Source organism: Tursiops truncatus, chromosome 15, assembly GCF_011762595.2.
Source record: "Tursiops truncatus isolate mTurTru1 chromosome 15, mTurTru1.mat.Y, whole genome shotgun sequence".
Classification (NCBI taxonomy): Eukaryota; Metazoa; Chordata; class Mammalia; order Artiodactyla; family Delphinidae; genus Tursiops; species Tursiops truncatus.
This window is the reverse complement of record NC_047048.1, coordinates 67,994,330-68,021,592: the sequence shown is the minus strand read 5'-3', so window position 1 is coordinate 68,021,592 and position 27,263 is coordinate 67,994,330. Positions and strand designations below refer to the sequence as shown.

Genomic DNA, 27,263 nt, shown 5'->3' with positions numbered 1-27,263 from the left:
CATGGGCACTTGAAAAATATGTGTATTGTGCTGTTGTTGGGCAGAGCGCTGCATAAATGTCAATGCAGTCCTGTTAGTTGATAGTGTTGAGTTCTTCTGTATTCTTGCTGATTTTCTGTCTAGTTGTTGAGAGAGGAGTATTGAAGTCTCCAACTATAATTATGGACTTGTGTATTTCTCCTTTCAATTCTATCAGTTTTTGCCTCACGTGTTTTGCAACACTGTTGTCTGGTGTATACACATTTAGGATATGTCTTCTTGGTGGGTTGACTCTGCTGTCAATATATAATGTACCTGCTTGTGTCTGATAGTTTTTTTTTGCTCTGAAGTGTACTTTATCTGATATTAATATAGCTACTCCTGGTTTCCTTTGATAAATGTTTGCATGATATAACTTTTTCCATCCTTTTACTTTCAACCTGCCCATGTGAAATGAGTTTTCTATAGACAGTATTTAGTTGGGTTATATTTTTTAATGCACCCTGTCTTATAGTTGATGTATTCAGCCACTTACATTTAATGTAATTATTGATGCATTAAGCCTTAAGTCTGACGTTTTGTTTTCTCCATTTTTTTATTCTCTGTTTTCTTTTTCCTGACTTCTTGTGGGTTATTTGAAACTTTTTTCTGATCCCTTTTTTGATTTATCTATGTTGGGTATGTTTTGTTGGGTTTTTTTTTTAAGTTTCTTAGTGGTTATTCTAGATATTTCATTACATATAATATATCACAGTCCACTGGTATCATCATTTTACCAGTTCAAGTGAAGTATAGTGTCCTTACTTCTAGTTTTGTCCCTTTATAATATAATTGTCTTAAATATTTCTTCTACATACATTTAGAATCATATCAGACAATGTTATAATTTTTGCTGCAATTCTGAAATATAATTGAGAAGATGCAAGAGGATAAGGAACATCTACTGTATTTTTATTTACTTTGTTCTTCCTGGTGTCCCAAGATTTCTTCTTTCTGTTGAGAGAAATTCCATTAGCTGTTCTTTTAGGATAGGTCTACGGTTGACAGTTCTTTTATTTTTCCTTCATCTGAGAATATCTTAATATCCCCTTCATTCCTGAAGGATATTTTCACTGGATATAGGATTCTGGGTTGACAGTTCTTTTCTTTCAGCTCTTGAAAAATGTTGTGCTACTTCCTTCTGGCCTCCCTGGTTTCTGATGAGAAATCTTCTGTCACTCAAGTTGTTTTTCCCCTTAGGTAAGGTGTCTTTTCTCTGTTGCTACTTTCAGGATTTTTTTTTCTTTCTTTCTTTAGTTTTCAGAAGCTTAACTGTGATTTTTGTGTGTGTGGACTTCTTTGAGTTTATCCTGTTTGGTGTTTATCATCTTCTTGAATCTGTAGGTTAGTGTCTTTCACCAGATTTGGGGAGTTTTCAGCCATTATTTCTTGAATTCCTTTTTCCTCCCCTTCTGGAACTCTGATGGTATGAATGTTAAATCTTTTGTTATAGTCCCACTGGTCCCTGAGGTTCTGTTTTTTGTTTTGTTTTGTTTATTTTGGCTGTGCCTCATGGCTTGCAGGATCATAGTTCCCCAACTGGGGATTGGACCTGGGCCACAGCAGTGGAAGCGCCAAGTCCTAACCACTGGACCACCAGGGAATTCCCTGTTTAATGTTTTTTTTAATCTGTTTCTCTCTGTTGGTCACACTGGGTACTTTATATTTTTCTCTCTTAGAGCTCACTGATTCTTTTCTCTTTCTCCTCCATTCGCTTTTGAGCCTGTCCATTGTGTTCTTGTTTTTGTTTGGTCTGGTTCATTTCATTATTGTATTTTTCAAATCCAAAATTTCCCTTTGGTTCTTCTTTGGATCTCTCTTTCTTTGCTGAGATCTTCTTTTTCTTTGCTGAGATTTTGTGTTATCATTTGTGGCAAGTATGTTCAGAATTCCTCATTGAGGACTGCTTTAAATTCTTATGTCAGATAATTCTAAGATCTCTGTCATTTCAGTGTTAGCGTCTATTGATTGTCTTTTCCCATTCAGTTGGAGATCTTCCTGGTTCTTGATGTGATAAGTGATTTTTGATTGAAACCTGAACATTTGGGGTATTACATTGTGAAACTCAGGATCTTATTTAAAACTTCTGTTGTAACTGATTGCCTGTGACACCTCTGTTGCAGGGGAATGGGGAAGGGTGGGTGGCAGAGTACACCACCTTTTTACTGCTTGGTGGGAGTAGAGTTAATGTTCCCAGTCAGCCCCTGAAGATACCCAAGGCAGGGGTGTTTCTCATTACTGTTGGGCAGGAATGGAAGTTTAGATCTCCACATGGTCTTTGCTGACACCATGGGTGTTGGGGACCTTATTACCACCTAGCAGGGATAAAAGTCCCAGCTCCCTACTTGGCTTTTTGACACCACCCAGCAGGGGAATGGGGAGCCCTGTTCCAGCCTGGCAAAGGTGGAAGTCTAGAGTCCACCTTTAGACTCTAGAGGCCCACTCAGCCTCTGCCGGCATGGATGTGGTGAGCAGAAGTTGTTTCTGTTATGTTGAGCTGAAGTGTAGCACATCTTGTCTTAACATTTTGTCCATTCCTAGCTTGCCCTTTTCCTAGTCCTTCACTAGAGAGAGCAGGCTTTTGTTGGGGCTTTTTTTGTCTGTACCCTTTGTCATTTCCAGATAGCCAGCTTCTTTACCTCCAGATCTAGGATATATAAGGCAAAAAAGAAAACCCAGGAAACTCACCACTGTGTCATCCCATGTGTCCCAAAGTCCCTGGTTGGTCTGCCTTCTCTTCACCTTTCAGAGTTTTCTTAGGTTTGTTTTATATATAATGTCCAGGGGTTTTAGTTGTAAATATTGTGTGGAATAGGGAAATATGCATCTTCCCAGAAGCAGAAGTCTATATTGCATTTTACAGATGAGTTTCTAGGGCTTTGCATAAGCAGACCAAAACCTTACTAGGGCCCCAGCACTATTTGACCACGTTTTCTCTGGCTTTCAGTGGAGCAAATAAATCTGTTAGAATTTCATGGGTTCCGTATCCCAGAGGTTACTGTAGCATTGTCCTCGCCTGACTCCATTACTAGAGTAATCTTTCTTCTCCTCCTGATCACCAATCAAAAGTTTTCAATTCTCTTCTTTTGGTTCTAGTTTGGAGAATGGTATTTACCTTGGTTTCCATCAGCTCTGATTGCTGTAACAGTAACAATGACATCACTTTCCCAAAGTAAGAAATAATTATTTTTTGAAGATATGTTTCCATATCTCCTTGAGGTTTGCGAAGCAGTGGATTGAAGCAAATCAGCATGAAGCTTCAGACCCTGGACCTGAAGGAAGTTGGGTTTGGTCTTGACAATTAAAATCTGAGCTCTGCCATTCTGGTAGAAGCTCTGCCTAGCTTTTACAGTAACTTCCTTTGTCTGGAATGTGGGATGTGTTTTCCCGTGGAAATAACTTGAGTACCAAAGAAATGAAAATAGTACCTTAAATTCATATGGAACTTTACCCTTTCCAAAGCACTTTTGCCATTTGTTTCAGTTGATCCTCACCTCAGCCATGTGAAGTAAGAGCTTCAGGTGTTATTGCCCTCATGTGAGAGCTGGGGAAATTCAGGCCCAGGAAGTTAAAGGACGTTGCCAGATTCTCACAGCTACTAGATGATAACGTTCAGACTAGATATTCTCTAGCTATTCTGGCTTTTTTTTTTTTCCTGATCAAATATTCTTTTCATAGTCAAGAGAGTAGGAAGTGTTTTAGCTGTACGTACACACCCCTTCTCCCAGCAGCATCCTCTATGAAAAGGCAGCCCCCAGACCAACCGCAGGCCAGACCCAGCTCTGAAAGCTGTTCATGGTAAAGTTCACATGCTTAACTCATGCTTACTTCAGTCTTGGAGAGATCTGGGCACTGAAGTGGGAGTTGTGGCAGAATTGGTAAAATAACTCAAGTTTCCTTATAGTATGGTTAAACTCCTCTGGGACTCCTTTTTTTTAAATTCATTTATGAAAATAATGCCTGTATTATTTATTTTGCTCTTCAGATCCCTAAAACCTGGACTATAGAATATAATCAAAAGCAGAAGGAATGGGGAGTGCCTTTCCCAGATTTTGAGGTGAACAGATTATAAACAGATTAAGATCGACTTCTAGTCCATGTGCTAGAATAACAAACGTAGAGGAACAGCCAACATCTGAACCAAGCCTTCTCCCCACGCCCCAGCCCTTGTACTGAAGACACTGGTTGGGTGTTTCCTTCTCCCAGTTCTGTTCTCAGGCAGATCAGCAGGTTAAGGAAGCCCAAAGAGCGTATCATCCATCACTAAGTTAATTCATCTGAATTAAACAGACCTGGGCATAGGAGGGGGGCCTGGTTAGTAGATGGGAGAATCTCAGCATTGCAAGGACCCTAACGCATGTCTGCATGGTCTCAGTGTTCCATCCCTTCTACTGCGACATCACTGTGGGGGCATACCAGGCAGGTGTAGGTGCTTCCAGGAATCCATGAAGGGAAAGGGGGAATGTGCTATCTTCCAAGGAAGCCCATTTCATTGTTGGGTGGTATTTCCTCATTCTGACCCAGATATCTGACTCCCAGTTGGTTCCATGGACTCTGTCTAGTTTTCTTCTGGTCCTGCAAAGAGCAAAACTGTTCTTACTTTCCTCTCCAATAAGACTAAAAAATTTTGAGACCAACTAGCTACCGTAATCTCTTTAAGTCTCTTTTCAGGTGAAATATCCTTAATTCCTCTTTCTTCTTATCATGTTGTCTCCAGACCCCTTGCTACTCTTGTGCCTTCCAGAGTTCACTGTGCTGTTGTCCTCTCCAACGTGGCAGTTGGAGAACCACAGAACTTTAGAGGGACATGTGAGATGATTAGTCTACTCCCTTCCCCCACCCTTTCTGTTTAATACCAGTAGAGCTTTTGATTGGTAAACAGTTGCAGCTAGTCAGTGGACATGCCTTCTAAAGCAGTTAGTCAGAAAGTTTACTTGTGTTTGGGATGGTCTAGAGCCTAGAATGGTAAAGGAAATCGTTCTCTATCAAACCCAGTATGCAGGGAGGTTACCATCTCCTTTAACTGAGATAGTAATAAGTAGTGGCCCAGCTCTGCCTGGTGTAGTCCTTGTGTTCTAACCAGCAGTCTTGTCCTCGCTCTGCAGCACTTCCTACAGCAGGTGCTCTCTGTAAAAGGAGGGTGAGTTCATGTGCACAGTGAACTAGGAAGAAACTCCTGCAGGGAAACTTAATGCCTAAAATGGTCAGATCCCACTATAAGAAAAGTTCAATGAGGAACTGAACAATGACTCTATTCTTATGAGTTGAGAGATCAAGGGGTCTCTGAACTCAAATAGAGATATTTGAATGTAGATGGAGTACTTCCACGCTTACTTCCACGCTTACAAAGCACGTTTCCCCTTCAGTTAGGCGTTGTTCTTATCCCTATTCTAGACGGGGGAAGCTCAAATAGTTTTAATGAGCTGCAAAAGAAGTCATACTCCTCAGGAGCAGTGTCTGCCCGCTCACATCTTTTTCTAAATCCTTCAGTCTTTCCATTATAAAATCCTTGAATTTTGTGTTAATGACATTTGATGTGTATCTACTTTCTATTTCTACATGAAATTTATGAAGGTAGTAGGATGCTTGATTTTTCTGCAAAATGAAAACTGCTGTGGGATATTTTTTAACTGCGCCTTCACGCATCCTGTTACCTCTACACAAAGAGTTCTTATATTCTCCTCCTGGCGAACTCCTGTGTCCTTCAATGTGAAGCTCAAAAGTCACCTCTCAGATGTCCTTCCCCTACCTGATTTGGGCCATGCAGAGTTGGTGACCCTTTCTGGTTTTCCCACTGTGTTTAGGAGCACTCATCACACTACATGGCCAGTATTTATTTTATGTCTCTTGTAATGGCCAGAATGTGGGCTCTAGAAGGATAAGGACTCCATCCTTCCCACTGTCAGAGCTCCTGAACCCAGCACAGTTCCTGGCAAACAAATGTAGGATGGCAGCTCATCGCCGCTCTTTTGGCCCTGGAGTTTTGTAAGGGCTTAGAGGAAATTCCCTGGGTCTGCAGGTCTGTGCTGCCGCGCCACTGCCTGCACCCACACCCAGACCAAAGAGGGGAGGCAGCCGGGCCTGGAGGAGCAGCCACAGGTGAGGGGGATCTGCTGTTGTCAGATCAGGAAACAGCCCTGCATCCTCGGCGGAGAAGTGCCACGCGGGAAGCTAAGTTACTCTTAGTGACTGACAGTGCATTCGATCCAACCAGGTGTGTCTTCAGCCCCCGGAGGCAATACATCCCTGTGGTTAGAGCTCCTCGTCTGGGGTCAGGCCTTCTAGGTTTGAATTCCATCTTCACCACTTAATAACTATATGTAGTATTAGATTATCAATCTCTCCTTCTACAATTTCCTTCTGTCTAAAAAGGGTCATTTAGTCGTTTAGAATGAATAAATGAAAAACGCACGTGAAGTACTCAGTATAGTATCTGGCCATGTACTTACCTGTAGACTTTTGTTGTTATTGCTGCTGTTGGCCACTGTGTCATGAAGCTATCCTTAGAGAACACACTTCAGCTGAAAGAGAGAAACGCTGAAGGATCCTCTAGCAGTTGGGCCTGTACGTGGGTATCTCCTCGGTGCCGGCTGCCGTGCATCGGGCATTTGCTTTGTGCCAGCATTTGGTTAAACACTTTGCATAATCAACTCATTTGTGCCCCACGATCACCCGTAAAGTACTATTGTCTCCATTTTGCAAATGAAGAAATGAGCTTGAGAGAGGTCGAAACACGTTGCCCAAGGCCAGAGAGCAGTGGACTTCAGACTCCAAACACAGACGTGCTCAAGATGGAGAAACTGCAGGTTGGAACTAACCTGTTGCCCTTACTTTGACAGTCTTACTTGTCAGCACTCTCTGGGACCCTGCCCTTGGAAATGATTGATTCATACTTCTGAGATGAATATTTCTTTCAGACTGATTCACAGAGGCAGAAACTAGGATACTACATGTTCACATGCAGACTTCAGAGGCAGGGCTTTCCATGTGCTCCCTGCGGTACCGCTCTGTCACACTCACATTAGATTGGTTATGTGACCACAAGATTATGACATCTTTTTCACTTCGGCTGCTGCTAAGCCAGGTCTTCTCCTTTCTGTCAGTGATAGAGAGGGGACCTGCCATCGAGAGAGAGCAGGAGACAGAAAGGCACTTACGGCTTCCAGAATCTTTCCTTACTTGAGGGTTTGCCTAAGGCCAACAGAAACTGTTAGGGAGGGTGGAAAGGAAGCCTGCATGGCAGGTGTGCCCGCCTCACACCAAGCCCGGAGCTGCCCCTGTGGAGTCGGTGCCCACGGCAGCCACACATCCGTCGTAACAAGGAGCGTGGTAGCCCTGGCGCCTGACCCCACCTCTCATAGTCTGTACAGCACTTCTCAGTCTAGAAGTGTCTATGATTACAACTTTCAGCATTATAAGGGTCTTCACGGGTGCTCTAAGAATACCCAAAAATGTTCTCTATGGCAGGAAGGATGGAAGGCCTGGTTGTTGGTTTTTGCTGGCTTTTTAACTGCCTAAATAGTGGGAAAGGCTGCTTTGGCATATGTAAGTGTCACTTCAGAATGGTACAGTAGATCAGCTTGAAGTTCCTTCTCTTCACTGATATTACATGGGCAAAGAAGAGGATTAAACTGGTGTTCTCCAATTCTAAATGTGTTGCGCTCTCTAAATCAGATTTTCAGCCGGGACTCCCTTTTTGTTCTGTTTTGGGCAGCTCAGTGGTTACAGTATAGGTTCTCATCAGACTACCGTGTTTGAAGCCCAGCTCTGCCCCTTGGTAGCCATGTGACCTTGGCAACTTACAGAACTTTCTAGGGCTTGTTTTCTGCCTCTGTAAAATAAGGATAGTAATACTTTCTACCTGGGGAAGCAGTGCTGATGACCAAAGGAGATAACCGTGTAAAGGGTTTTGCACGGTCACACATAGTTCTTGGTAACGTCAGCTATTACCACTACTCTAGTAAGAAAGAAATGCATTCAGAAAATGAACCCCTGCCCCTCTGCCTTTCTCAGGTCCTTCCCCGGTATTAGGGGCCTAAGAGAGCGGTTTGAATTTTAACTATTGCCAGTCATAGGTGTGTGTCCATCCCTCCTGAACCGAGGTGCTGCTCTCCTGGGCTGTGTCCCAGTTTTCTGTAAAGGACCAGACAGTAAATATCTTAGGCCTGGGGGCCAGTAGAGTCACATCTTCTTCACCTCCTTCTCTTTCTCCCCCTCCTGCCCCTCCCTTCCTTCCTCCTCCTCCTCTTCTTCTTCCCTTAAAAACCATTCTTAGCTTAAGGGCCACACAAAAACAATCTACAGGCTGCAGATTGCTGACCCTTATTCTGACAGAATCTGACCCTGTGCTCCACCATAGCCGAAGTCATGAATCCTGGGGTTATTCTCGCCTGTCATTCACGTCAAAAGACGCAAGTCAGAGAAACAATAAGAGGGCTTCCCTGGTGGCACAGTGGTTGAGAGTCTGCCTGCCAATGCAGGGGACACGGGTTCGAGCCCTGGTCTGGGAAGGTCCCACGTGCTGCGGAGCAACTAAGCCCGTGCACCACAACTACTGAGCCCATGTGCCGCAACTCCTGAAGCCCACGTGCCTAGAACCCGTGCTCCGCAACAAGAGAAGCCACCACAGTGAGAATTCCGCTCACGGCAACAAAAAGTAGCCCCCGCTCGCCGCAACTAGAGAAAGCCATGCACAGCAACGAAGAACCAAAGCAGCCAAAAATAAATAAATAAAATACATAAGTTTGTAGAAAAATAAATAAAAAAGTAAAGTTGGTTTTTAAAAAATATAAAAGAAAAACAATAAGATAGGTGGGAAAATGGGTGAAATACATGAAGGGGATTAAGAAGTACAGACTTCCAGTTATAAAATAAATAAGTCACAGGGATGTGATGTACTGCATCGGGAATGTAGTCAATAGTATTAGAATAACTTTGTGTGGTGACAGATAGAAAGTACACCCATGGTGGTGATCATTTCTTACTGTATAAAGATACCGAATCACTGTTTTACACCTGAAACTAATATGATGTCGCAAGTCAACTTTACTTCAGTAAAAAAAAAAAAAAAAAGTAAGTTTTTGTGTTAAAAATGGAGTAAGTTGAAGACTCGCACTGTCTCTTCGCCCACACCCAAACTCCCACATGCTTTGTGTATAAGGAGCCTCTGAAGTTCCATTCCTGGGACCAAGAAAGGCTTCGTAAAGGACTCCATTAGAGCCAGGTTGACATATACTCCAACTTGGATAAGCTCTGTGATATTACTTCAGATTCTGAGCCTCAGATCATGATTTTAATTTTAAATTCCTGGAGGTTTGTGCCATCAGGTCTCCTGTCTGGAGCAGTCATGTTTTAGGAAAATAGCGTCTATTGCTGTGAAGTAAATGAAGCATAATGAACATGAGCATGACAGTTTTTCACAGCAGAAATCCAAAAATGCAGGCCCATGCTTTGTGAAATGACAGTATTAGACTGCAAGTGATGATAGTAAAGCAAATATTTAATTCTCAACTAAAAGAGTGCGTGTAAAATGTAGTTGCCAGGGGAGCATGCCAGTTCATCATTCTTAAAGCTAATTCTCTACGGGCAGAATCATTCCACACAATTCCAGGGGGGGAAAATGCTTATTTTAAATAAACTGCTTTCTGGCTCTTTTAAGACTCTGTGCATAAGTAAGCTTTATTCATCAGGGACTACCTTGATCTTTGAGATGCTCTTGAGCAGGGGATGTCTCTTGTGCATCTTTACTCCTTCTGTGTAGGGACTGGGTTTCTGAGTTGGTCTCTTCAGAGCTGCAGTTGTGCTGACGGCATGACTTCATTTATCCCTAGGAGAGTTCCAGTGATGGAGGTGATGGCATTTTTGGTGAAAAGAAGGATGACAGCCGGGCAGGTGAGACTGTGTCCTTCTGAAGGCAAAGAAAAGTAAGGTCCCTGTTTGTAGTTATCCTGGAGTTCATGTGTAATAAAAAAGAAAAAAATGCTGTTTTTTAAGGAGGCTCTTTTTAAAAGCCAATTAAGTTGACCTTCGTCAAACTCTGCGGGAGTCACCCAGGGAGCGGTAATGTGGCTCTGGCCAGCTTTCTCCACCTGGCACTGAATTCAACAGTGAAATGAAGTCAGGATGGAGTCTGAGAGATAAAAAGGAATCGTGGTTTCAGTGATTTTTTTTTTTTTTTCTTTTGAGAAAAGTTAAGGCTATTTGGTGTGTTCTCTTGTTGGTTTGTTTTTCTGAATTCAGACTTAACGGAGGTTTTGATGTTTAGAAGGCCCAGCTACACAGAAGCCTTTAGTTCTAAATGGAGATGGCCACAGAGCATCCACTTAAGCCGATGCCTTAGAGCAAGGCCCTTGAGTCAGTTCTGCCCCCACAGACAGGCACGTTTGTACTGGAGAGAGAGCAGAACCCACCGTACCTAAAGCTGCTTCTAAAGTGCAACTGCAGCGCTTCCGGCTGTGCCTAGCTCCCGAGCTGATTGTTGAACAGCAGCTACTTCCACTAAGTTACTAAGTCAGCTTTAGTTTTCTTTAAATGAAAGGGAAGAACAGCAACCAGAAAACCCAGTTGCCTTTGTTTTAGTTCTGTTTGTAAATACTAATATCCTCACTGATGTTTGAAGCCCAGGATGGCTCCGACCCAGACAAATCACCCTGGCCAGTTTCGTCTGCACTCACAGCTCGTCTCCGACGCCTGGTCACCATTTACCAGCGCTGTAACCGCAAGGAGCTCTGCCGACCTGAAATCCTGGGACCAGGAAACCAGGGATACTGGGTCCAGGAAGAGATGTTCCGGAGGTCCTCAGAGATGGATCTCATCAACAAGGAAGCCCAAAAGAGGTAAAAGCCAGTGGCCAAAAGGGCGTGCTGAGCTGCCCAATGGGTAAAGGTGACAAAGGGAACCCAACAGCTGGAGGGCAGGTGTGTCCAGTGTTCTCATATGGAGTCAGGTTGTCTCTAGAGTGAATTAAATCCAGCCTCCAACTGCAGTGGTGTTTTCGTGCTGACTCGGGAGTCTGGTGATACCTAGGACACCCTCTGTTCACAGTTCCCAGACTTGTGTGATCTTCCAACCTTACCCTCTTCCCTAAGTTGGACCCCAGTCTCTGGGGATGTGATTTAAACACCACACTAGCATGTATCAGATCATATTCTTTCAGCGGCAAAGTGAATAGTGTGCATTGAAGTTGTCTTATTGTAGCCAACAGTCCTTATCGAGCCTTTGAGAACAATAAGTACCATAAAATGCCAGCCCAGAAGGAAGGAGTTACTTGCCCATCTGAGAATTAAGGTAAAAATGGCTGCCTAAGGCCAGCACAGGCTAAGAACGATGCCAGGAGAGCAAATCAACAAAGCTGCTGTTCTTTGAGTCTTTATATCTCTCCGTCCTTTTGATGTAACATCCAGTGAATTGAAAGAATGCCACATAGTGAATTCAATTATTGATACTTCTGTATACTCCTGGCTTTATGAAATTTGGTAATTCAGGGAGTAGATTTCTCCCATCTAGCTCCAAAGAGAGAACCAGAGCCCCTTCTTCCCTGCTTCTCACTCTTCCACTGACCCTCTCACCCCTCTCCTAGCTGAGCACTGTGCCCAAGAGCCCCTGGTGAAGACTACAGTGGCATATAATAATCCGTGTTCCTTAAGTCATTATCTTAATCCTGCAGGAGATAAAGTCTAGAGAACCTTCTGTCCTAGGAAGGGTTATCATCGTGGGCAACCTGCCTACGTAAGACCAGGAAGGAAGCCAGTGTGAGATGGGAGTCAGGGAGGTGGGTGGCTGAGGGAGTCTCCTTCCCGCTCTGGACCAGTTTCTCCCTCTGTAAAACGAAGGAAGTGAATTTAAGGGCTTGAAAGGTCCCTCCAGGATTCTGTGATTCTCTGTTGTCGTATGGCAGAATGTTTAAGCATATAGAGTGCTTTTAAATTAAAATCTTTATCTCCCACAAGAGGAAATGAACTAGGTAATTTGTAAAATGAATGAATCAAGGGGACTTGCCTGGTGGTCCAGTGGTTAGGACTCCATGCTTCCACTGCAGGGGGCGCAGGTTCAATCCCTGGTCGGGGAACTAAGATCCCGCTGCTCAGGATGGCCAAAAATGCTGTGCAGTCCGGCCAAAAATAATAATGAGAATAAAATAAAATAAAATAAAATTGGCGAAGTAAGGTCTCAAGTACGCACACATGATTTGAAGGTGGCGGTAGAGGCTGAGGGGCTGCTGTGTTATAAGCCCCTCCACCCAAGTCAACCTGAATAAAAATAAACAGTAAAATAGACCCGCTCTGCCTGCTCTCTTGACTTCCTGGGCTCTCCCAAGTAGGTGCTCAGTAAGTAGTTGTTGGCTTTTTTTAACTGAAAAAAAAAAAAACAAGAAAGAAAACAGCTCACTCTCCTTCTCTGATTCCCTCTCTAGGTGGACTAGGAGAGAGCAAGCCGACTTCTACAGAACAGTGTCTTCCTTTGGTGTCGTTTATGATCAAGAAAAGAAAACCTTTGACTGGACGCAGTTTCGCATCATTTCCCGTTTGGACAAGAAGTCGGACGAGAGCCTGGAGCACTATTTCCATAGCTTCGTGGCCATGTGCCGGCACGTCTGTCGTCTGCCAGCCTGGAAGGATGGTGGTGAGGACACTCTCTGTCACTGTATCCCAGGTGGGACAAGGAGAGAACGTGCTTATTTTCAAGGTACAGAGTTAGGTATAACTATAGACGCGGAGCCAACGTGAAGAATTCAGGTAAAGACCAGTGGGTTTTCACAAATCCACGGACTTCTAATCGGGTCCACCCTCATAAAATAAAATCTCTCTCCCAAAATGATGTGATTCCAACGAAAATTGAAATTCGGATTAAAATGTCACAGAAATATTAAGAAACTAATTACCTTTTCCAAAGTGCTTTTTTTTGTAAGTCTCATAGAGAATTATCCTACTATGAGCTTTGCACTTCCCTTAGATTAAATCTTAAATGTTTTCTCATGTGTTGACTTGTAGCTATGGAAAACTAGTGGCCGTCATTTAAACTCCCTGGGCTCCACTAGAGACCTTTTCTAAGAAATTTCTTCCTGGTTGGAATTTGCAGCAGCTTCCTCCGTGTCCCTCTTCAGTCTCGTACTCATAGATTAACTCGCTCTGGACCGTATGACTGTATTCTGGGAAAATTGAAACAAATGTTGAGCCTATTCAGTGTGGGTTCTAGACTGGCGACAGCATGTACAGACACCCCACCTTCTGCCTGCATGTGGCACACTTAGGCTGTTTTCTTTAAAGCCAGGGAGCTGCATAGATCGGAAAGATCTGGACCTTGTAGTCATGCTGACAAGACCTGGACTGGAGTCCTGGTTCTGTCACCTTGAGCAAGTTAGCTTATCTGAGCCTCCTTCCTCATCCTTACACAAGGTTAACGATGGTATAGCATAGAGTTCTTGTGAGAACTAAATAACAGCCGTAAAGTACCTAGTTAGAAGGTACCTAGTCCTCCTTATTGACCGGGAACTAATATTTCCCGAACTGGAGTTTTCAGGCTCTTCTTTCACCTTCACTGGTCTGTCCGTGTTTCATAAAAACCTTCCCTTCTCTTTCAGCTTTTCAGTTTAGTGGGGCCACTAAGGCCCTGCCTTGCTGAGGACCCAGGGAGTCAAACTGTAAGATCAAAGATGCAGGTGCTCAGGTGGGCAGGAAGTGTCCAAGGGCCACCTTAAGTGACAGGCTCTGTGTTCACCTTTGCAGGCCCCCCAGATCCCAGCATCTGCGTTGAACCCATCACTGAAGAGCGGGCCGCGAGAACCCTGTACCGCATTGAACTGTTGCGGAAGGTCCGGGAGCAAGTGCTGCAGTGTCCTCAGCTGCACGAGCGCCTTCAGCTCTGCAGGCCCAGCCTCTCCCTCCCCGTCTGGTGGGAGTGTGGAAAGCACGATCGGGACCTGTTGATCGGCACTGCCAAGCACGGGCTGAACCGCACCGACTACTACATCATGACCGACCCCCAGCTGTCCTTCCTGGACGCCTACAGAAACTATGCCCAACACAAAAGAACCGACCCCCAGGCTCCAGGGAGTCTCTGTTGCCTTTACCAGACCAACTCCAAACTGTATGAATCTCTTGCGTATACTCAAATGAGCAGGACTTCCGAGTCCCTTGAAAATGAACCTGAGAATCTAGTGAAAATAGAAGGTAGGGATGATCATCTTGGTCCACCTCGGGGCAGCTTATCTGACATGACTTGTGAAAACTTTATTTCTAAAGTTCAGGATGTCATTTCCATCACCCATGATGAGAGTCTACTGCCTGAGTCCTTGGAGAGCATGATGTATGGTAACAAAGCACTAAGCCAGGAGCCAGTCTCTTTTCAGGAGAGCCCAGGTACCAGTACCGAGTCCAGACAAGATGCCGTGGCTCTCGCAACAAGCAGAGATGGCAACTTCCAGCCTGGTGGCCACGAGGCAGAAATAGCCTCAGGCCCCTCTTTTATGGATACATTAGAAGCAGGAGTAGCTCAAATGAACATTAAAAATGGAAAACATTTGCTGGTGTCTCTTTCACAGGAAGGGGAACTCTGCTGCAGCGAGGCAGGGCAGAGACCTGAAAGCCTTGGGCAGCTGGAAACCAAATGCATAGCCTCCCCTTCCTTGGACCAAGGAAATGAGAGCGGGTTTGTTGACATGTGCAATCTGAGTGTCTATGACTCCAAAAGAAACCTGTCATCAGATCAGCAGTTAATTGATTTATTAGAATGCAAAAGTTTAGAAAGTAAATTGATTTTGGGTCGGAACCACAGTGATGAGGAGGAAGAAGAGGAGGAAAATGAGGAGGAAAACCTAGACCTGGCCGCAGGCACGCGGGAAAGGCCAGAGGTGTCGCCTCTTACCGAGCCCACTGCTCGTATGGCAGGGGAGAAGAGCCACAGCGGCTTTCTTGTGGACGAAGCCAAGAAAGGAAGCCTGGCGGCCAGAAGCCAGCATCCTGGACCGCAGGGCGCTTTTCTTCCCGCAGCCTGTCAGTGTCACTGCAAACACATGGAGAGGTGGACTCACGGCCTCGAGAATGACCAGTTTGAAGTGGAGAAACCCCAGGGTTACAACCCAGACCCATACAAAAGCAAAGCCAATAATGTCACAGTTGGGGGCGAGCTCACTGCTGTTCCTCCAGAGCTGTTTCAGGTGAAGCATGAACATTTGAAAGAACCCTGGAAAGAAAGTGCAGAAGGGAAACAAGGTTTCCCTACATATCTGGAAGGGAGTGAACTCAAGGCGGAAGACGTGGATTTTGAGAGTAAAGATGATTATGATAGAGACGGGAACTGCCAGAGTCAAGGTACAGTGTGTGGGATCTTGTATTTTGGATAAGCCAGTTCTCGCAAGACAGGGAGGGCGCGTCGGGGGGGTGTTAAGGGTTTTACAGCTTCTGGAAGGGACCTGCTTACACTCACCGTGTTGTTTAAAAGCGAAGGTCACAGGCCTTGGTCTGAAAACGAGGCAGAGTAGCTTAACTCTGATCATTCCAGAGAACTGAGCATGATTGTAGGCAACCGTAGCACCTTGGCTGTGTCAGCTGCGTGATTTGGGCAGGGGTTGTGTGCTGTTATATGATAGATGCCAGATACAGTGTTGAGGGGAAGGAATTCGTTCTTCCACCAGGTAAAGTGCTACAAAGTGGGTTAAAGTAGAACAGCCAGGGAACGCCAAGAACCTGCAGTTTAACGGAGGTGCAGGTAATTTTTCAGGAACGCCACAAAAATACAAATAACCGTCATCTTTATTAAGGTGAGCAAAGACTGCACCATTTGTTCACGTGTATGTCAAAACCCTGTGTTGTAATATCGGTGCATTGGGTTGAGATTCCTTTAAGTAACTCAACAGAAATAAGAATAACCAAATTACATGCCACTCAATAAAAAATGCAGATAGACTTGATCTTTTTAAATAGGGAAATCTTAGGTAATGAAGGGATGTTAAAATGTTAATCTAGGTGACCCTGAGATTTGTATATACTTTGCAGGGATATGAATACAGTGATTAGAGATCCTGAGCAACAACAAATGGGTCTTAACTTTTTCACTGTTGTCTTTATGTCATCAGACCCAAGAGGACATATTAGGTGAACAAAAGATAGTTCTGTTTATCCTTGTCAGAAAAACAAAAATTACCCTGTAGGTGCCTGGCCTGGTGCCAGGGGCCAAGTGATGTTCAGGGATTCAGGCAGGCCAGCCCCTCCCCGCAGGACAGTGACTTCATCTAAAGAGGGAAACCCTGCCCTGGGTTGTCCCACTTCCTTTTTATTTTTGAACTCCCACCTTTGGTTTTAGCCTCGTGATAACTTGGGAAAGGTTTTGAACCCAAATTAAAATGTACATGCCAGCCAAGCTGAGGACATAGAAACTGAACTGAAAGGAGCTTCATCAGCCTGTGGCCCCAGCCAACCCAGAAGGAGCCAGCCCAGACCTTGCCCCAGGCCACGAAGGGTCCCTGCCACGTGTGGAATTACATGTATACATTGCTCTTGGAACTCTGTTGTGGGGAAAATCAGCGAGTACTCAGTCCTGGGCAGTGTAGACAGTCCAGTGAGGATGGGCTAGAGGAGAGCTGTGCTGGCCTGGACTTCCTCTGGTGGCCGTGCCTTCTGGCTGGGCTGGGCTGGGAGACAGCAGTGAACTTGATAGGCTTTGGTGAGCATCGCGCACACTCGGCCGGGGGCGGGGGGTGTCCCTAGCACCAGTGCTTTTAAAGACGCTTTGACAGACCCCAGGGGTCTCCTCCACACATGAGATGTGGGAGAGGTGAGGCAGAGGGGGTTGCCCTATTTCTGAGGACGGAGCTTGGCCGCTGAAGGAGCAGTAACTGGCACAGCTGTCAGGGCCAGCGCCCGGGCTCCTGGCTCCTTCTCCAGGGTTTTCCCTCACACAGCATTCTGCTTTTTTCTTAAAATTTAAGTTCAGCTTTTCTGCTTAAAGCCTTTCAGCGGTGCTCCCCATTGGATCTAGAATAAAATTCAAATTTTCTGTCCTGGCCTGCAGAGCCCAGCATGTTCCCGATGATCCTGCCCCTCCGCCTCATCTTTGTTGTACTTTTCCCCACTGCCTCCTCATCTTCCTGGGGGTCTCTCCTTCGACAGGTCCTCTCTGCCAGCCTTCCCTCCTACTAGTCGGTTTTCCCTCTTATTCCCTATCATGACACCTTGTCTCTTTCCCTTTATGGCCCTCACCCTGGTTTATAATTGTAACTATTCGTTTATAATTAGTGCATTTTCCCAACTGTCTTTCCCTCATGGAGCTGTAAGAGCCTAGAAAGCCAGGGCCACATCTGTCTTGTTTATCCTTGAATCCCCTGGCCTAGCAAGGCCCTGCTCCTGGTCGGGGGATGGGGGGGGTCTCTACGGCCCCCTGGGAGACTTGTTGCACAGTCAAAAGTGAGACCACCACGTTTCAGAGGATAGACGTTCCGTGTCATTTCACCACGAAAGAGGTTCACAACTTTTCTTGGACGTTATGCTACACACAGTTCATTCCCTGTCATCTCCGTTAAGTGGATCTTTGAAGGTCCATTTCACAAGTGATAGTAAACATTCACCACTGAAGACTGAACGAATGAGTGGCATTTCCACTTCTTTCCATCAGTGAAGTACTTTAAACATTCTGGGTTTCTTTGCATCATTTTTTATATAAATCAGGTCTATTTTACCTTCGTTGTAAGTTTCAGGACTTTTCTTCCTTCATCATTAATACCAGCCTCTTGCTGTGTTACATTTCCTACACTCTCCCCACTTCTGTATCAGAGCATAATGTTCACTTTCCTCTCACCCACTGCACCAAATGGGAAAGCCTCTTTGCAGTCCTTCATCGTCGTCGTTGTTGTTCGGTTGTGGATACAAACTCTTATTGGATGACTTGCATGGGTAGCCCTAGAGCAGGTCGTGCCTTTATGGCTTAACCGATAGAGTGCTTCTGGAAATAGAAAGTATGGTAATTAATAATTCAATTAAAAATAAATGAGCACACACTGGGCTAATTAAAAAACAAGATCAGACTTCCTCATCTTTCAGATCACTAGTATCTCCCGAGCGCCTAATTCATTTTTTTAACCTTCCTTCCTAGATTATGCAGGGAAATACTCTGAGGAGGAGAGCAAGAACTCGACCTCGGGCATCGTAGGGGACCTCAGGGACAACCTGCAGGAGGCACGGGCTCCCACCATTGCGCAGCTGCTCCAGGAGAAAACCCTCTATTCCTTCTCCGAGTGGCCAAAGGTACCCAGAGCTTGCACACTCCACCCAGAGCATCCTCAGCTTCGACGCCTTTCCTTTAAACCTTTTAGAATATTTCTGAGAAACAGACTCAGACAAATGTTTCGTATCTTTAAAAGATACTAGTTATGTGACATTAAAGATACATGCACCTAATTAGACCATAAGACAGAAGTGTCAGCTTATCTTCGTATTTACAGCGCTGTGGCTTTTAATCTTCGTTGTCTAGACGATACCATTTCTTTTTTTTTTTTTTTTTTTTTTGTGGTACGCGGAGCACAGGCTCCGAACGCGCAGGCCCAGCGGCCACAGCCCACGGGGCCAGCCGCTCCGCGGCATGTGGGATCCTCCCGGACCGGGGCACGAACCCACGTCCCCTGCATCGGGAGGCAGACTCCCAACCACTACGCCACCAGGGAAGCCCGATACCATTTCTTTTAAGACTTGTAAAGTGAGTCCATTTGTGTGCGCCCTTCTCTAATCAGTTCCTTCTGGTTAAAAAACTTGCCACTTGATTTCAGGGGATTTTGTGAATTTGGGTAACTTGGTACTTATTCCTCAGAGCTTTTGTTCTTTTTTATAGGATCGCGTGATAATTAACCGCCTGGATAACATCTGCCATGTGGTGTTAAAGGGGAAGTGGCCCTCCAACCAGCAGTATGAGCCCTCGGCCGCGCTGCCCACCCCCGTGTTAACCAGCGGCGCTGGTCCCCGCAGCAGCCTTTCAGAGCCAGAGGCATCAGAACATGTCTTCAGCAGTGGCGCAGCGTTGGTGGCCCAGATGCAGAAGGTGAGGCTGTAAGAATGTTCTTGACCTTGAAACAAAGGAGGAGGACGCTTTGCACTTCTTAATTGAGTCATTTATTCAACAAATACTGAGTGGATAGGAATTTTTTTCTTTCTTTTTTTTGGGGTCAAGCCATTAGTGTTCATTGAGGAATCTGGATTTTATCCTGTAGGCAGCAGAGGCTGTAGTTTTGGAGCAGGAAAGTGCGTGATGAAAGTGTGTTTGCAGCTCAACGGGAGTGGTGTGCAGCTTCATGGGAGATGGGGGTCAGGGAGGGGCTGTGCCTCCAGGGCTGGGAGGCAGGTGGGCATCTGAGGAAGAGATAAGTTCTAGACCAGCTTAGTGGCAGAGTGGCTCCAAAGAAAGGGGGGAGTTGGCTGGCATGTCGTGATGACTGATGACTATATGAGGAAGGGGAGGCGTGAACAGATCGGGATGTTCAACACTTGAGGACTGAGAACGGTGGCAGCAGATAGAAAGGAGGGGAGTCAAAGCAGGCATGAGTTTTATTTGTGGTTTATAAACCCAGAGGTCAAGTTTAAGGACACGTGGTTATTGGCACACTAGCTCTCACTCTCAGCTGCACACTGGACTCCGCTGGGGACCTTGAGAAGCTCCAGATTCTGACTGAATCGGTCCAGGGTGTAGACTCGATATTGGCTTTTTTTTTTTTTTTTTTTAACTTCCCAGTTGATTCTGGTGTACAGCTGAGGCTGAGATTCCCTAAACTATGATCTTGCAACTCTAGGTATATAGTTCATGGGCTAGCAGCTTTCACAGCATCTGGGAACCTGTTAGAAATGCAGAGACTCTCAGGCCCGCTGAGGTTGAATCTGCATTCTAACAAGCTGTCCAGGTGATTTAGTAGTAAAGTTTGAGAAGGTTTGAGTTGGAAGAAGTTCTGAGAAGGTGATTACTAGCCCCAAGGAAATGGGGCCTAGAAAGAGCTGGCATTCAGCCACAGAGGTGGTGTTCAAACCTCTCTTGCCACATGTGTGTGTTCGCAGGAGAGCTTCTTGGCTTCGGTATTCACAAAGGAGGAACAGAAGCACAGGCGTCCTTATGAGTTCGAGGTGGAGAGGGACGCAAAGACCCGGGGCCTGGAGCAGTTCCCCGCCACCCACGGGCACCCCCCCATCGTCCTCAACGGCTGGCACGGAGAGTCAGCGATAGACCTCTCCTGCCCATCGGAGGGGTCCCCGGGGGCCACATCCCCTTTCCCAGTGAGCGCCAGCACCCCTAAGATTGGGGCTATCGGTTCACTTCAAGGAGCCCTTGGCATGGACTTGTCTGGGATTCTGCAAGCCGGCCTGATCCATCCAGTGACTGGACAGATCGTCAACGGAAGCCTCAGGAGAGATGACGCTGCCACCAGGAGGCGGAGAGGGAGGCGGAAGCATGTAGACGGAGGCGTGGACCTCATCTTTCTGAAGGAGCCGACACTCCAGGCGGGGATCTTGGTGGGTATATGAGCCACTAAGTACAAACACTGACCCCTGTACACTGAGCGACAAACCCTTTTTCCTCAGACACAGCGCTTTTTGATTATGGATCTTTTATCCCTATTTCAATTGTCCTGCTTATCTTCTCGTCATCAGTTGCTCTCAGTCTCTTTTAGAAATAGGTATTAGTCCATCGAGGGCCCTTAACCTGCATGCAACCTGGAAAAACGAACCAGGAGGTCTCACCATTTCACACAGTAACAGCCCAGCCTCCAGTGTCTCGGAGCCACTGGTGATCCAAAGAGTAAAGCAGAAACAGGGCTGTGTTTGTAACAACGTTGTTCCAGGTCAGTGGGCTTTCCAGGAGCTGGGATTTGGGAGTCAGGACGTCCTGAACATTAATCCTGGCTCTGCTGCTTGAGCTGCTGGCCACCTTGAGCCGCCCCGCTTTGCTCCTCTGTAAAGAGGGGGCTGCAGCTTCTACCACAGAGGGTCGCTGTGAGGCTTCCTGAGGTCACACTAAGGTGTTCTCAGCTCAGAGATCCTTGTAAACAACAGAAAAGGGCAGAAACTGCACACCTGGTCCAGAGGAGTCCCCTCAGACTTCGTTTAATGTGTCGAAGACCACTGACTTCTCTCTTTGTATTTGGTTTTTCCCATCTATTGAATTTTGAGTCCGAAACAGGAATCACGTTTCATGTTTTCTTACTTGAAAAGGAGTAATAACGAACAGTACTTATTGAGTGCCTTTGCCAGGCACTGCATTCAGGGTTTTACATGATTGTTCTGTGTGATTTTCACAAAAACCCTGTGAAGGTGTTGTTACTATTCCCATTTTGGAGATGAGCAAACTGAGGCTTACAAGCGTTAAATAATTTGCCCAAGATTATCCAGGTGGTAAATGGCAGATCAGGGAACCAAACCAAGGACTTGGTTCTCTAGAGCCAGAGAGCTCTGCTGTATCGCTTGGTATATGTTTCCCTCTTAGACTTTCTATATAATTTGGGAAGCTGAAATGGCAGGTTCTTGCCCTGTCCAATCCTCCAAGTCTATAAGAAGGTTGTCTCATTTTTTAGAGGTGCAAAGCCAGTTTTCCTATAATGATTGTAGAATTCCAGTGGAAGAAGTGAAACCTTTTTCCTTGGCCTCAGAGTATTTTGAAAAATGTATTATGCAGGTATTTATTCAGCACTGACGTTGTACTTTATCAGCAGACCCCATATAGGCATTGGGAATACAGAGATGAGTAAGACAGGCTTTGGCAGTGCTGAGAGAGAACTAGGTAAGGCAGCTGCAGCATGGTACTTTCTGTTGTGGGAAAACCTGTGACGAGTGCTAGGGGGGAGAGGAGCGGGGTGGCCAGTGTCACCGGGACTGTCAGTGATGGTGACAAAGGCGGCAAGAGGGAACCTGAGCAGACAGGACGGTACGGAAGTCTACCGCGGAGACGAGAGGGGAGAGGAGCCGTCGGGTGGAGGGAACGCCCAACACGTCAGAGCTTCTGTGGGGGCTTCATAGTCAGGCACAGGCAGAGTCATGTTCTGGCGGGAAGATGCAAACAGCACCATATGTGTTTTCCTCTGAGAAACTAGTTTTCATTCTGTCGTGATGAACTGCACGTACTTGTCTTCCCTTTGTCCAGGAGGTCCACGAAGACCCAGGGCCAGCCCCCCTGAGCACCTCACACCCTCCTGAAGGGCCAGTGCCTGCCACTTCGACCCCGGAGCCGGCCCCGGTAGCCGGCAGCCAGGCCGAGAAAGCCATTCCCAGCAAGAGCCTGCTGGACTGGCTGCGGCAGCAGGCAGACTGCCCCCTCGAGGTCCCTGGCTTTGGCGCGGTGAGTGTGTGTCAGTGCCGTGTCTGACGCGAAGATGCTGAGGGGGGCCCAGGAGGACCAGGAAGCCTGAGGGAAGTCGGTGTCCACTGAGGACATCATTGTAAAGTGGAGAAAACCAGTTTAAATTCGGGTTACGTTTTCCAGTAACAGAAATTACAGCCCAGATCAGAATGCCATGCCGGAAAGTAGACGTGGAAATCTTACGAGGACAGAACTTGCCCAAGCTCAGCCCTCCCTTCCCCCAAATGATCACGTTCATGAGCTCACAGAGAATTCTTTAGGTTGCATAAGCGCTGCCACTTCGTGGAAATGTTCCCGTGTATTCTTTTCAAGTTACTGCATCTCCACTTTGAGGTGATGGGTTAGTTTCAGTTACTGCTCGGTAACTTTTCCTCAGTTCCTCTTACTGCCTCTGCCCTCAGTCCTCCACACTAAGAACCTGGAGGAGAGGGCTCCTGAGCGCCGAAATCTTCTCTTGGTTTTTTTGTTTCTCGTTTGCTCGTCAACTGCACCACCACCTTTGTCCTGGGTACATCTCATTAGTAAGACGTGGCAGGAGAAAGCTCCCAAGGAAAGGAGAAGGATGCATTCACAGATGCCCACCCTCCAGAGACAGACGAAGCCCGCCAAGTAGGGAGCAGTGAAGAGGGAATCCGAGACAGTGATCGGGGGAAAGCAGAGGGATTAAGCGGTGCCCTGGGAAACTGGTGGGTCAGCCAGGTGCTCTGGTCTGGAGGGCCAGGAGGCCCCCACAGGAGACTTGTCTTCCGGCTTGCTGCAGGAACACTGTGGCTTCAAGGACAGAGCCTGGCTGAGGGCCAAGGGGCCGTTCCCTTCAGCCTAACCTGACGGGTCCTGTGCAGAGGGCCATGAGTGAGAAAATAGCAAAACCAGCTGAGAGGCACCACCCTCATCAGAAGAATCTGTGGCAGAACGTTTTGTAATGTTGGTTTCCATTTACCTCCTAGAATTTTTCAGACAAACCCAAGCAGAGGAGGCCACGCTGTAAGGATCCTGGAAAATTAGACGTCAACTCCCTGAGTGGGGAAGAGAGGGTTCCTGCCGTCCCCAAGGAGCCAGGCCTGAGGGTAAGGAATACAGACCTCGCGGCGGAGCCCGGCCTTACAGACTCGGAGAGAAAGCTCCAGCAGGGGAAGGCGGTAGCCAGGCAACCTTACCAGGGGGACCAGGAGCTGCAGAGGGTGATAAGCAGTGATAAGTGGTGTTGGGGTGTTTTCACCAGCAGCATGGCCTCCGTGGTCGTTTGTTTTCAACCTTTACCTCCGAAACTTTTGGGTTAAGTCTGTACTTAAACCATTCCCAAAGCCTGATTCCCAACCCGCTCCTCCTGCCCCGCGCTCCCCCCACCGCCCCCATTTTAGACCGTTCAGGGAAAAATACCTTTTAACCCTTATCAGGAGTCTGTTTCCAGCGTTTAACGAACTTCATTACTGGAAATTTTCATTTTCCAATCAAAGTTTTTCTGGCCACCATTTAAGACATTTCCTCCTATTCCATCCTCGCTGGCAATGAAAAACAGCTGACTCCAAGCATTGCCCTCTTCCTATTATAGAATCATGAGCCTGGAAGCGACTTCAAAGACATCTGCAGATACTTGTAGTGGAACGAATCTGAGTTAATTATAGTTTACAGATGAGTACAAATTTGGAATAGAAAACTCGTAACCTCTAGGGGGCGGTAACATTTCAACCTGAAAATGTGTGGAGCTTGGGCAGATGATACACAAATGTGCCTTTAACCTCCTCAAAGTGCGCTCTGCCCAAATAGGGCGCTTCTGAGGATCCTCATGGGGCTCTGCCCTTCCCCGGGTTGTCTTCTGAACTGGCAGGCTCTCCTGAACACCTTCCTTAGCGCTCTGCCAGCTACGGCTTTCCTGGGTATGAATTCCCTTCTTAGGGGGATTTCCTGGATGCCGTTTCTTTTTTTAATTCCAAGAGACCACCCACCCTAGTCATTTCCTGCTCGTTAATGTTCCCAAGGAGCTTGTTTCTGATTTGGTCGCCTGGAGGGTCACTCCTCCAGCAGCCCGACAAACACTGCCCTCGCTCATCCCCACAGGCTGCTGTGGCCACCGGGGAGGATGGCTGGGGCCCACTGCTTGTTAGAAGGTTTGTCGCGTTGGAAAAGCTGCCCTTTGCCCCCCTCTCTTGCTTTATCCTCTGGAACCCACACGTTAGACCCGCTCGTGCTGTACAGACTGATTCCGCATCGGTTCTCATCCCTCTGTCTCTCTCGGCCCCTCGCTCTCCTTTTGTCAGGAGACAGCCCCAGTCCTTACTTGGTGGAGTCTCTGACCTCTTGGTTTAAGGATATGGTTTCCCCCTTGACTTTCTTATTTCTTTCTACATGTCTAACAATTTCCCTCACATTCTCTGGAAATTAACGTTCATCACTCCCCTGCAGATGCTGACCCCCTGCCAGAAAACTCATTTCTGAGCTGTCCTTATGAGCCAGCCTCTTACCAGAGGTGTGCTTTCCCTCCTTTGTTAAATGAACTCAGGCCCTGCCTCGGGGTCCTTTGCCTGCAGTAAGGCCTGAACAGAAAGCACGCGTCTGCCTGGTCCTTGGGACCGGAGCCTCTGGGGTGTGCTGCCCTCTGTGTCCGTCCCCTAGACACCTTACCATTTCTCCTAGAAACACATTCAGATCCCGCAAGGAACTTCTTCCTGCCTTTAGCCTTTTCTGCCGTGTGTGCAGCCAAGCCCCACAGACAGCATCACACAGGCTGCGGTCAGGCCGCGGGACTCAGCTTTAAGAATGCCCCCTGGGGGACTTCCGTGGTGGCCCAGTGGTAAAGAATCTGTCCTGCAATGCAGGGGACCGGGTTCGATCCCTGGTCGGGGAACTAAGATCCCATGTGCCACAGGGCAACTAAGCCTATGCGCTACAACTACTGAGGCCACACGCCTCAACTAGAGAGCCCACGTGCCTCAAACTATAGAACCCATGTCCCCTGGAGCCCACGTGCCACAATTAGAGAGAGAAAACCCACACACCACAACTAGAGAGAAGCCCGAGCGCTGCAACTAGAGAGAAACCCGAGCACCGCAACGAAGATCCCACGTGCTGCAACTAAAGATCCGACACAGCCAAAAAAAAAAAAAAAAAAAGGGATGCCCGCCCGGCACATAGTGGTCGCTCATCATTACATGTGTGTACGCACACGCACATGCCTCTTATTTTATACGTGAAGTTATGTTTGTTTTACATACTTGTGTGTAGTGGGGGTTTTTTTTGCTTGTTTCTTGCTGAGCCATTCATTTGACAGTAAATTGCAGAGATGCCATGTCACCCCTAAATACTTAAGCATGTGTCTCCTGAGAATGTTTTCGCCCATCACTATTACCACCATCACACACGTCATTATTAGTAATATGTTGTAGCTAGCCCATATTCTGATTACCCCACTTGTCCCAGAAATGTCTTTCAGGGCTAGTTTCTGGTTTGCTTTGTTTTGTTTTTAGGACTTTTAAACCAGGGTCCTCATACTGCGTTTGGTTGTTAGGCCTCTTTCCACTCAGGGAATGTTTGTTGGCCGAGCCTACTCACCTTCCTGGGAGGAGTAAGTAGGTTTTGGTCACCACCTCCTTCTCTGCCTCCGCCCAGGAGTTAAGTTTTAGAGCTGGAACACGCAGGCTTTGGAATAAATGCTGCCGTGTATTGGTGAAGAAAGATGTTCTAGGGTTGGAGTGCCCGTGCGGTCATCCACGCCTGCAGCGTTGCTGAGCGTCTGCCCCTTCTTGTCTGCCTCTCCTTGCCCTCCCCAGACCCTCCCCAGGAAGAGGAAGCAGGTCAGTTCCCAGGGTGTAATTACCAAGAAGGAGAGCTGCCAAAGCCCGCCTTGCCCGCGGTGTGTGGTCGCCAAGCTGCTGGGAGGGGTGTCGGCCCTGGGTGGGCAGCCACGGGCTGGCTAGGGTGATGCTTGCACCCGCAGGAAGAGGTGGGGCCGACTTCCTCTGCCGGCTCGCCTCACTGTGCAGGGGATGAAGCACTGTTCTCCTCAGCCAGGCCTTTCTGCTGCTGCTCCCCCGCTCTGAAGCGGGGCAGGCAGCCAGCCTGGGCCTTCTGGGCAAGTTCCCGGTTCTGAAAGGGCCCAGCGTTGTCTATATCAGTGGTTCCCAACAAGGGTGGGGACATCCTGGTACCTGAGGAGTGCGACTTGAACTTGGTGAGCAAGGCCACAGGGACCAAAGGTCCTGCAGGATGCAGGTTGCCCGAAGTGAGCTCTCCAGCCCCAGATGCCCTGATGAGCTCAAAGTAAAGCATGTTAAAGAAGGTCTGCTTTATATATAGCAGATTGTTTGAAAAGAAGATGGAAGTGTTATTCATCAAGTTCGAGGTTCCTTTTCTTCCCAACAGAAAGGCTTCTAAGATTGAACAGGCCCTCCCACTGGAGAGTAATGAGGAGGGTGAGGATGAGCATTTGGGAGTATAAAGGGAAAAGACACAGCTGGGACCTTCCCCTGGCTCTCGGCTGTGGCTGGGCTACAGGGAACAGGTCTTGGAAAGCCTGTTAGTCGAGTGGTGGTTACCGTGGCCAGGCCCTGGGCTGAGATGGGCTTCCCAGCAGGGGCCTGAGGCTGTGGTCTCCAGAATGAGGCAATCTGCACTGATGGGCTCAAGATAAACCAGTGAGAAATGATACTTTTAGCCTGGCTCCGTCCATCACATCCAACCGTCTCTCTTTAGAGACAGGAACCAGCAGGAATAGCTCCCCAGGCATCATCCCCAGACCCAAGCAGCAGCTGAGGACAAACCAGCTTTCAAAGTGTCAGTGGCTGGTCACGTGTGAGAATCAGGTGGGCTAGGGCCACAGGGCCTGGGTTCTTGCTGCCTCTGTCACTCACCAACTGTGCCCTGGGGGCAAATCCTGCCCTTCTTGATTTGTGAGAAAGAAAGGTGACTAAACACAACGGTTCCAGAGG

The 27,263-nt window shown here is 47.1% G+C and overlaps 1 protein-coding gene across 2 annotated transcripts in view; it reads left to right on the top strand.

Annotated features, from left to right (window-relative positions):
• Window positions 1–27,263, top strand: part of CHD6 (chromodomain helicase DNA binding protein 6) — a 212,201-nt gene that overhangs the window by 180,753 nt on the left and 4,185 nt on the right. For both annotated transcript variants that reach the window (XM_073792997.1, XM_019943878.3), the window contains 9 exons: window positions 9,849–9,909; window positions 10,637–10,853; window positions 12,431–12,639; window positions 13,743–15,326; window positions 18,103–18,254; window positions 18,835–19,041; window positions 20,046–20,498; window positions 22,123–22,317; window positions 23,286–23,405. In XM_073792997.1, the coding sequence (XP_073649098.1) occupies window positions 9,849–9,909; window positions 10,637–10,853; window positions 12,431–12,639; window positions 13,743–15,326; window positions 18,103–18,254; window positions 18,835–19,041; window positions 20,046–20,498; window positions 22,123–22,317; window positions 23,286–23,405 (3,198 nt within the window). The remainder of the gene's footprint in view (window positions 1–9,848; window positions 9,910–10,636; window positions 10,854–12,430; window positions 12,640–13,742; window positions 15,327–18,102; window positions 18,255–18,834; window positions 19,042–20,045; window positions 20,499–22,122; window positions 22,318–23,285; window positions 23,406–27,263) is intronic.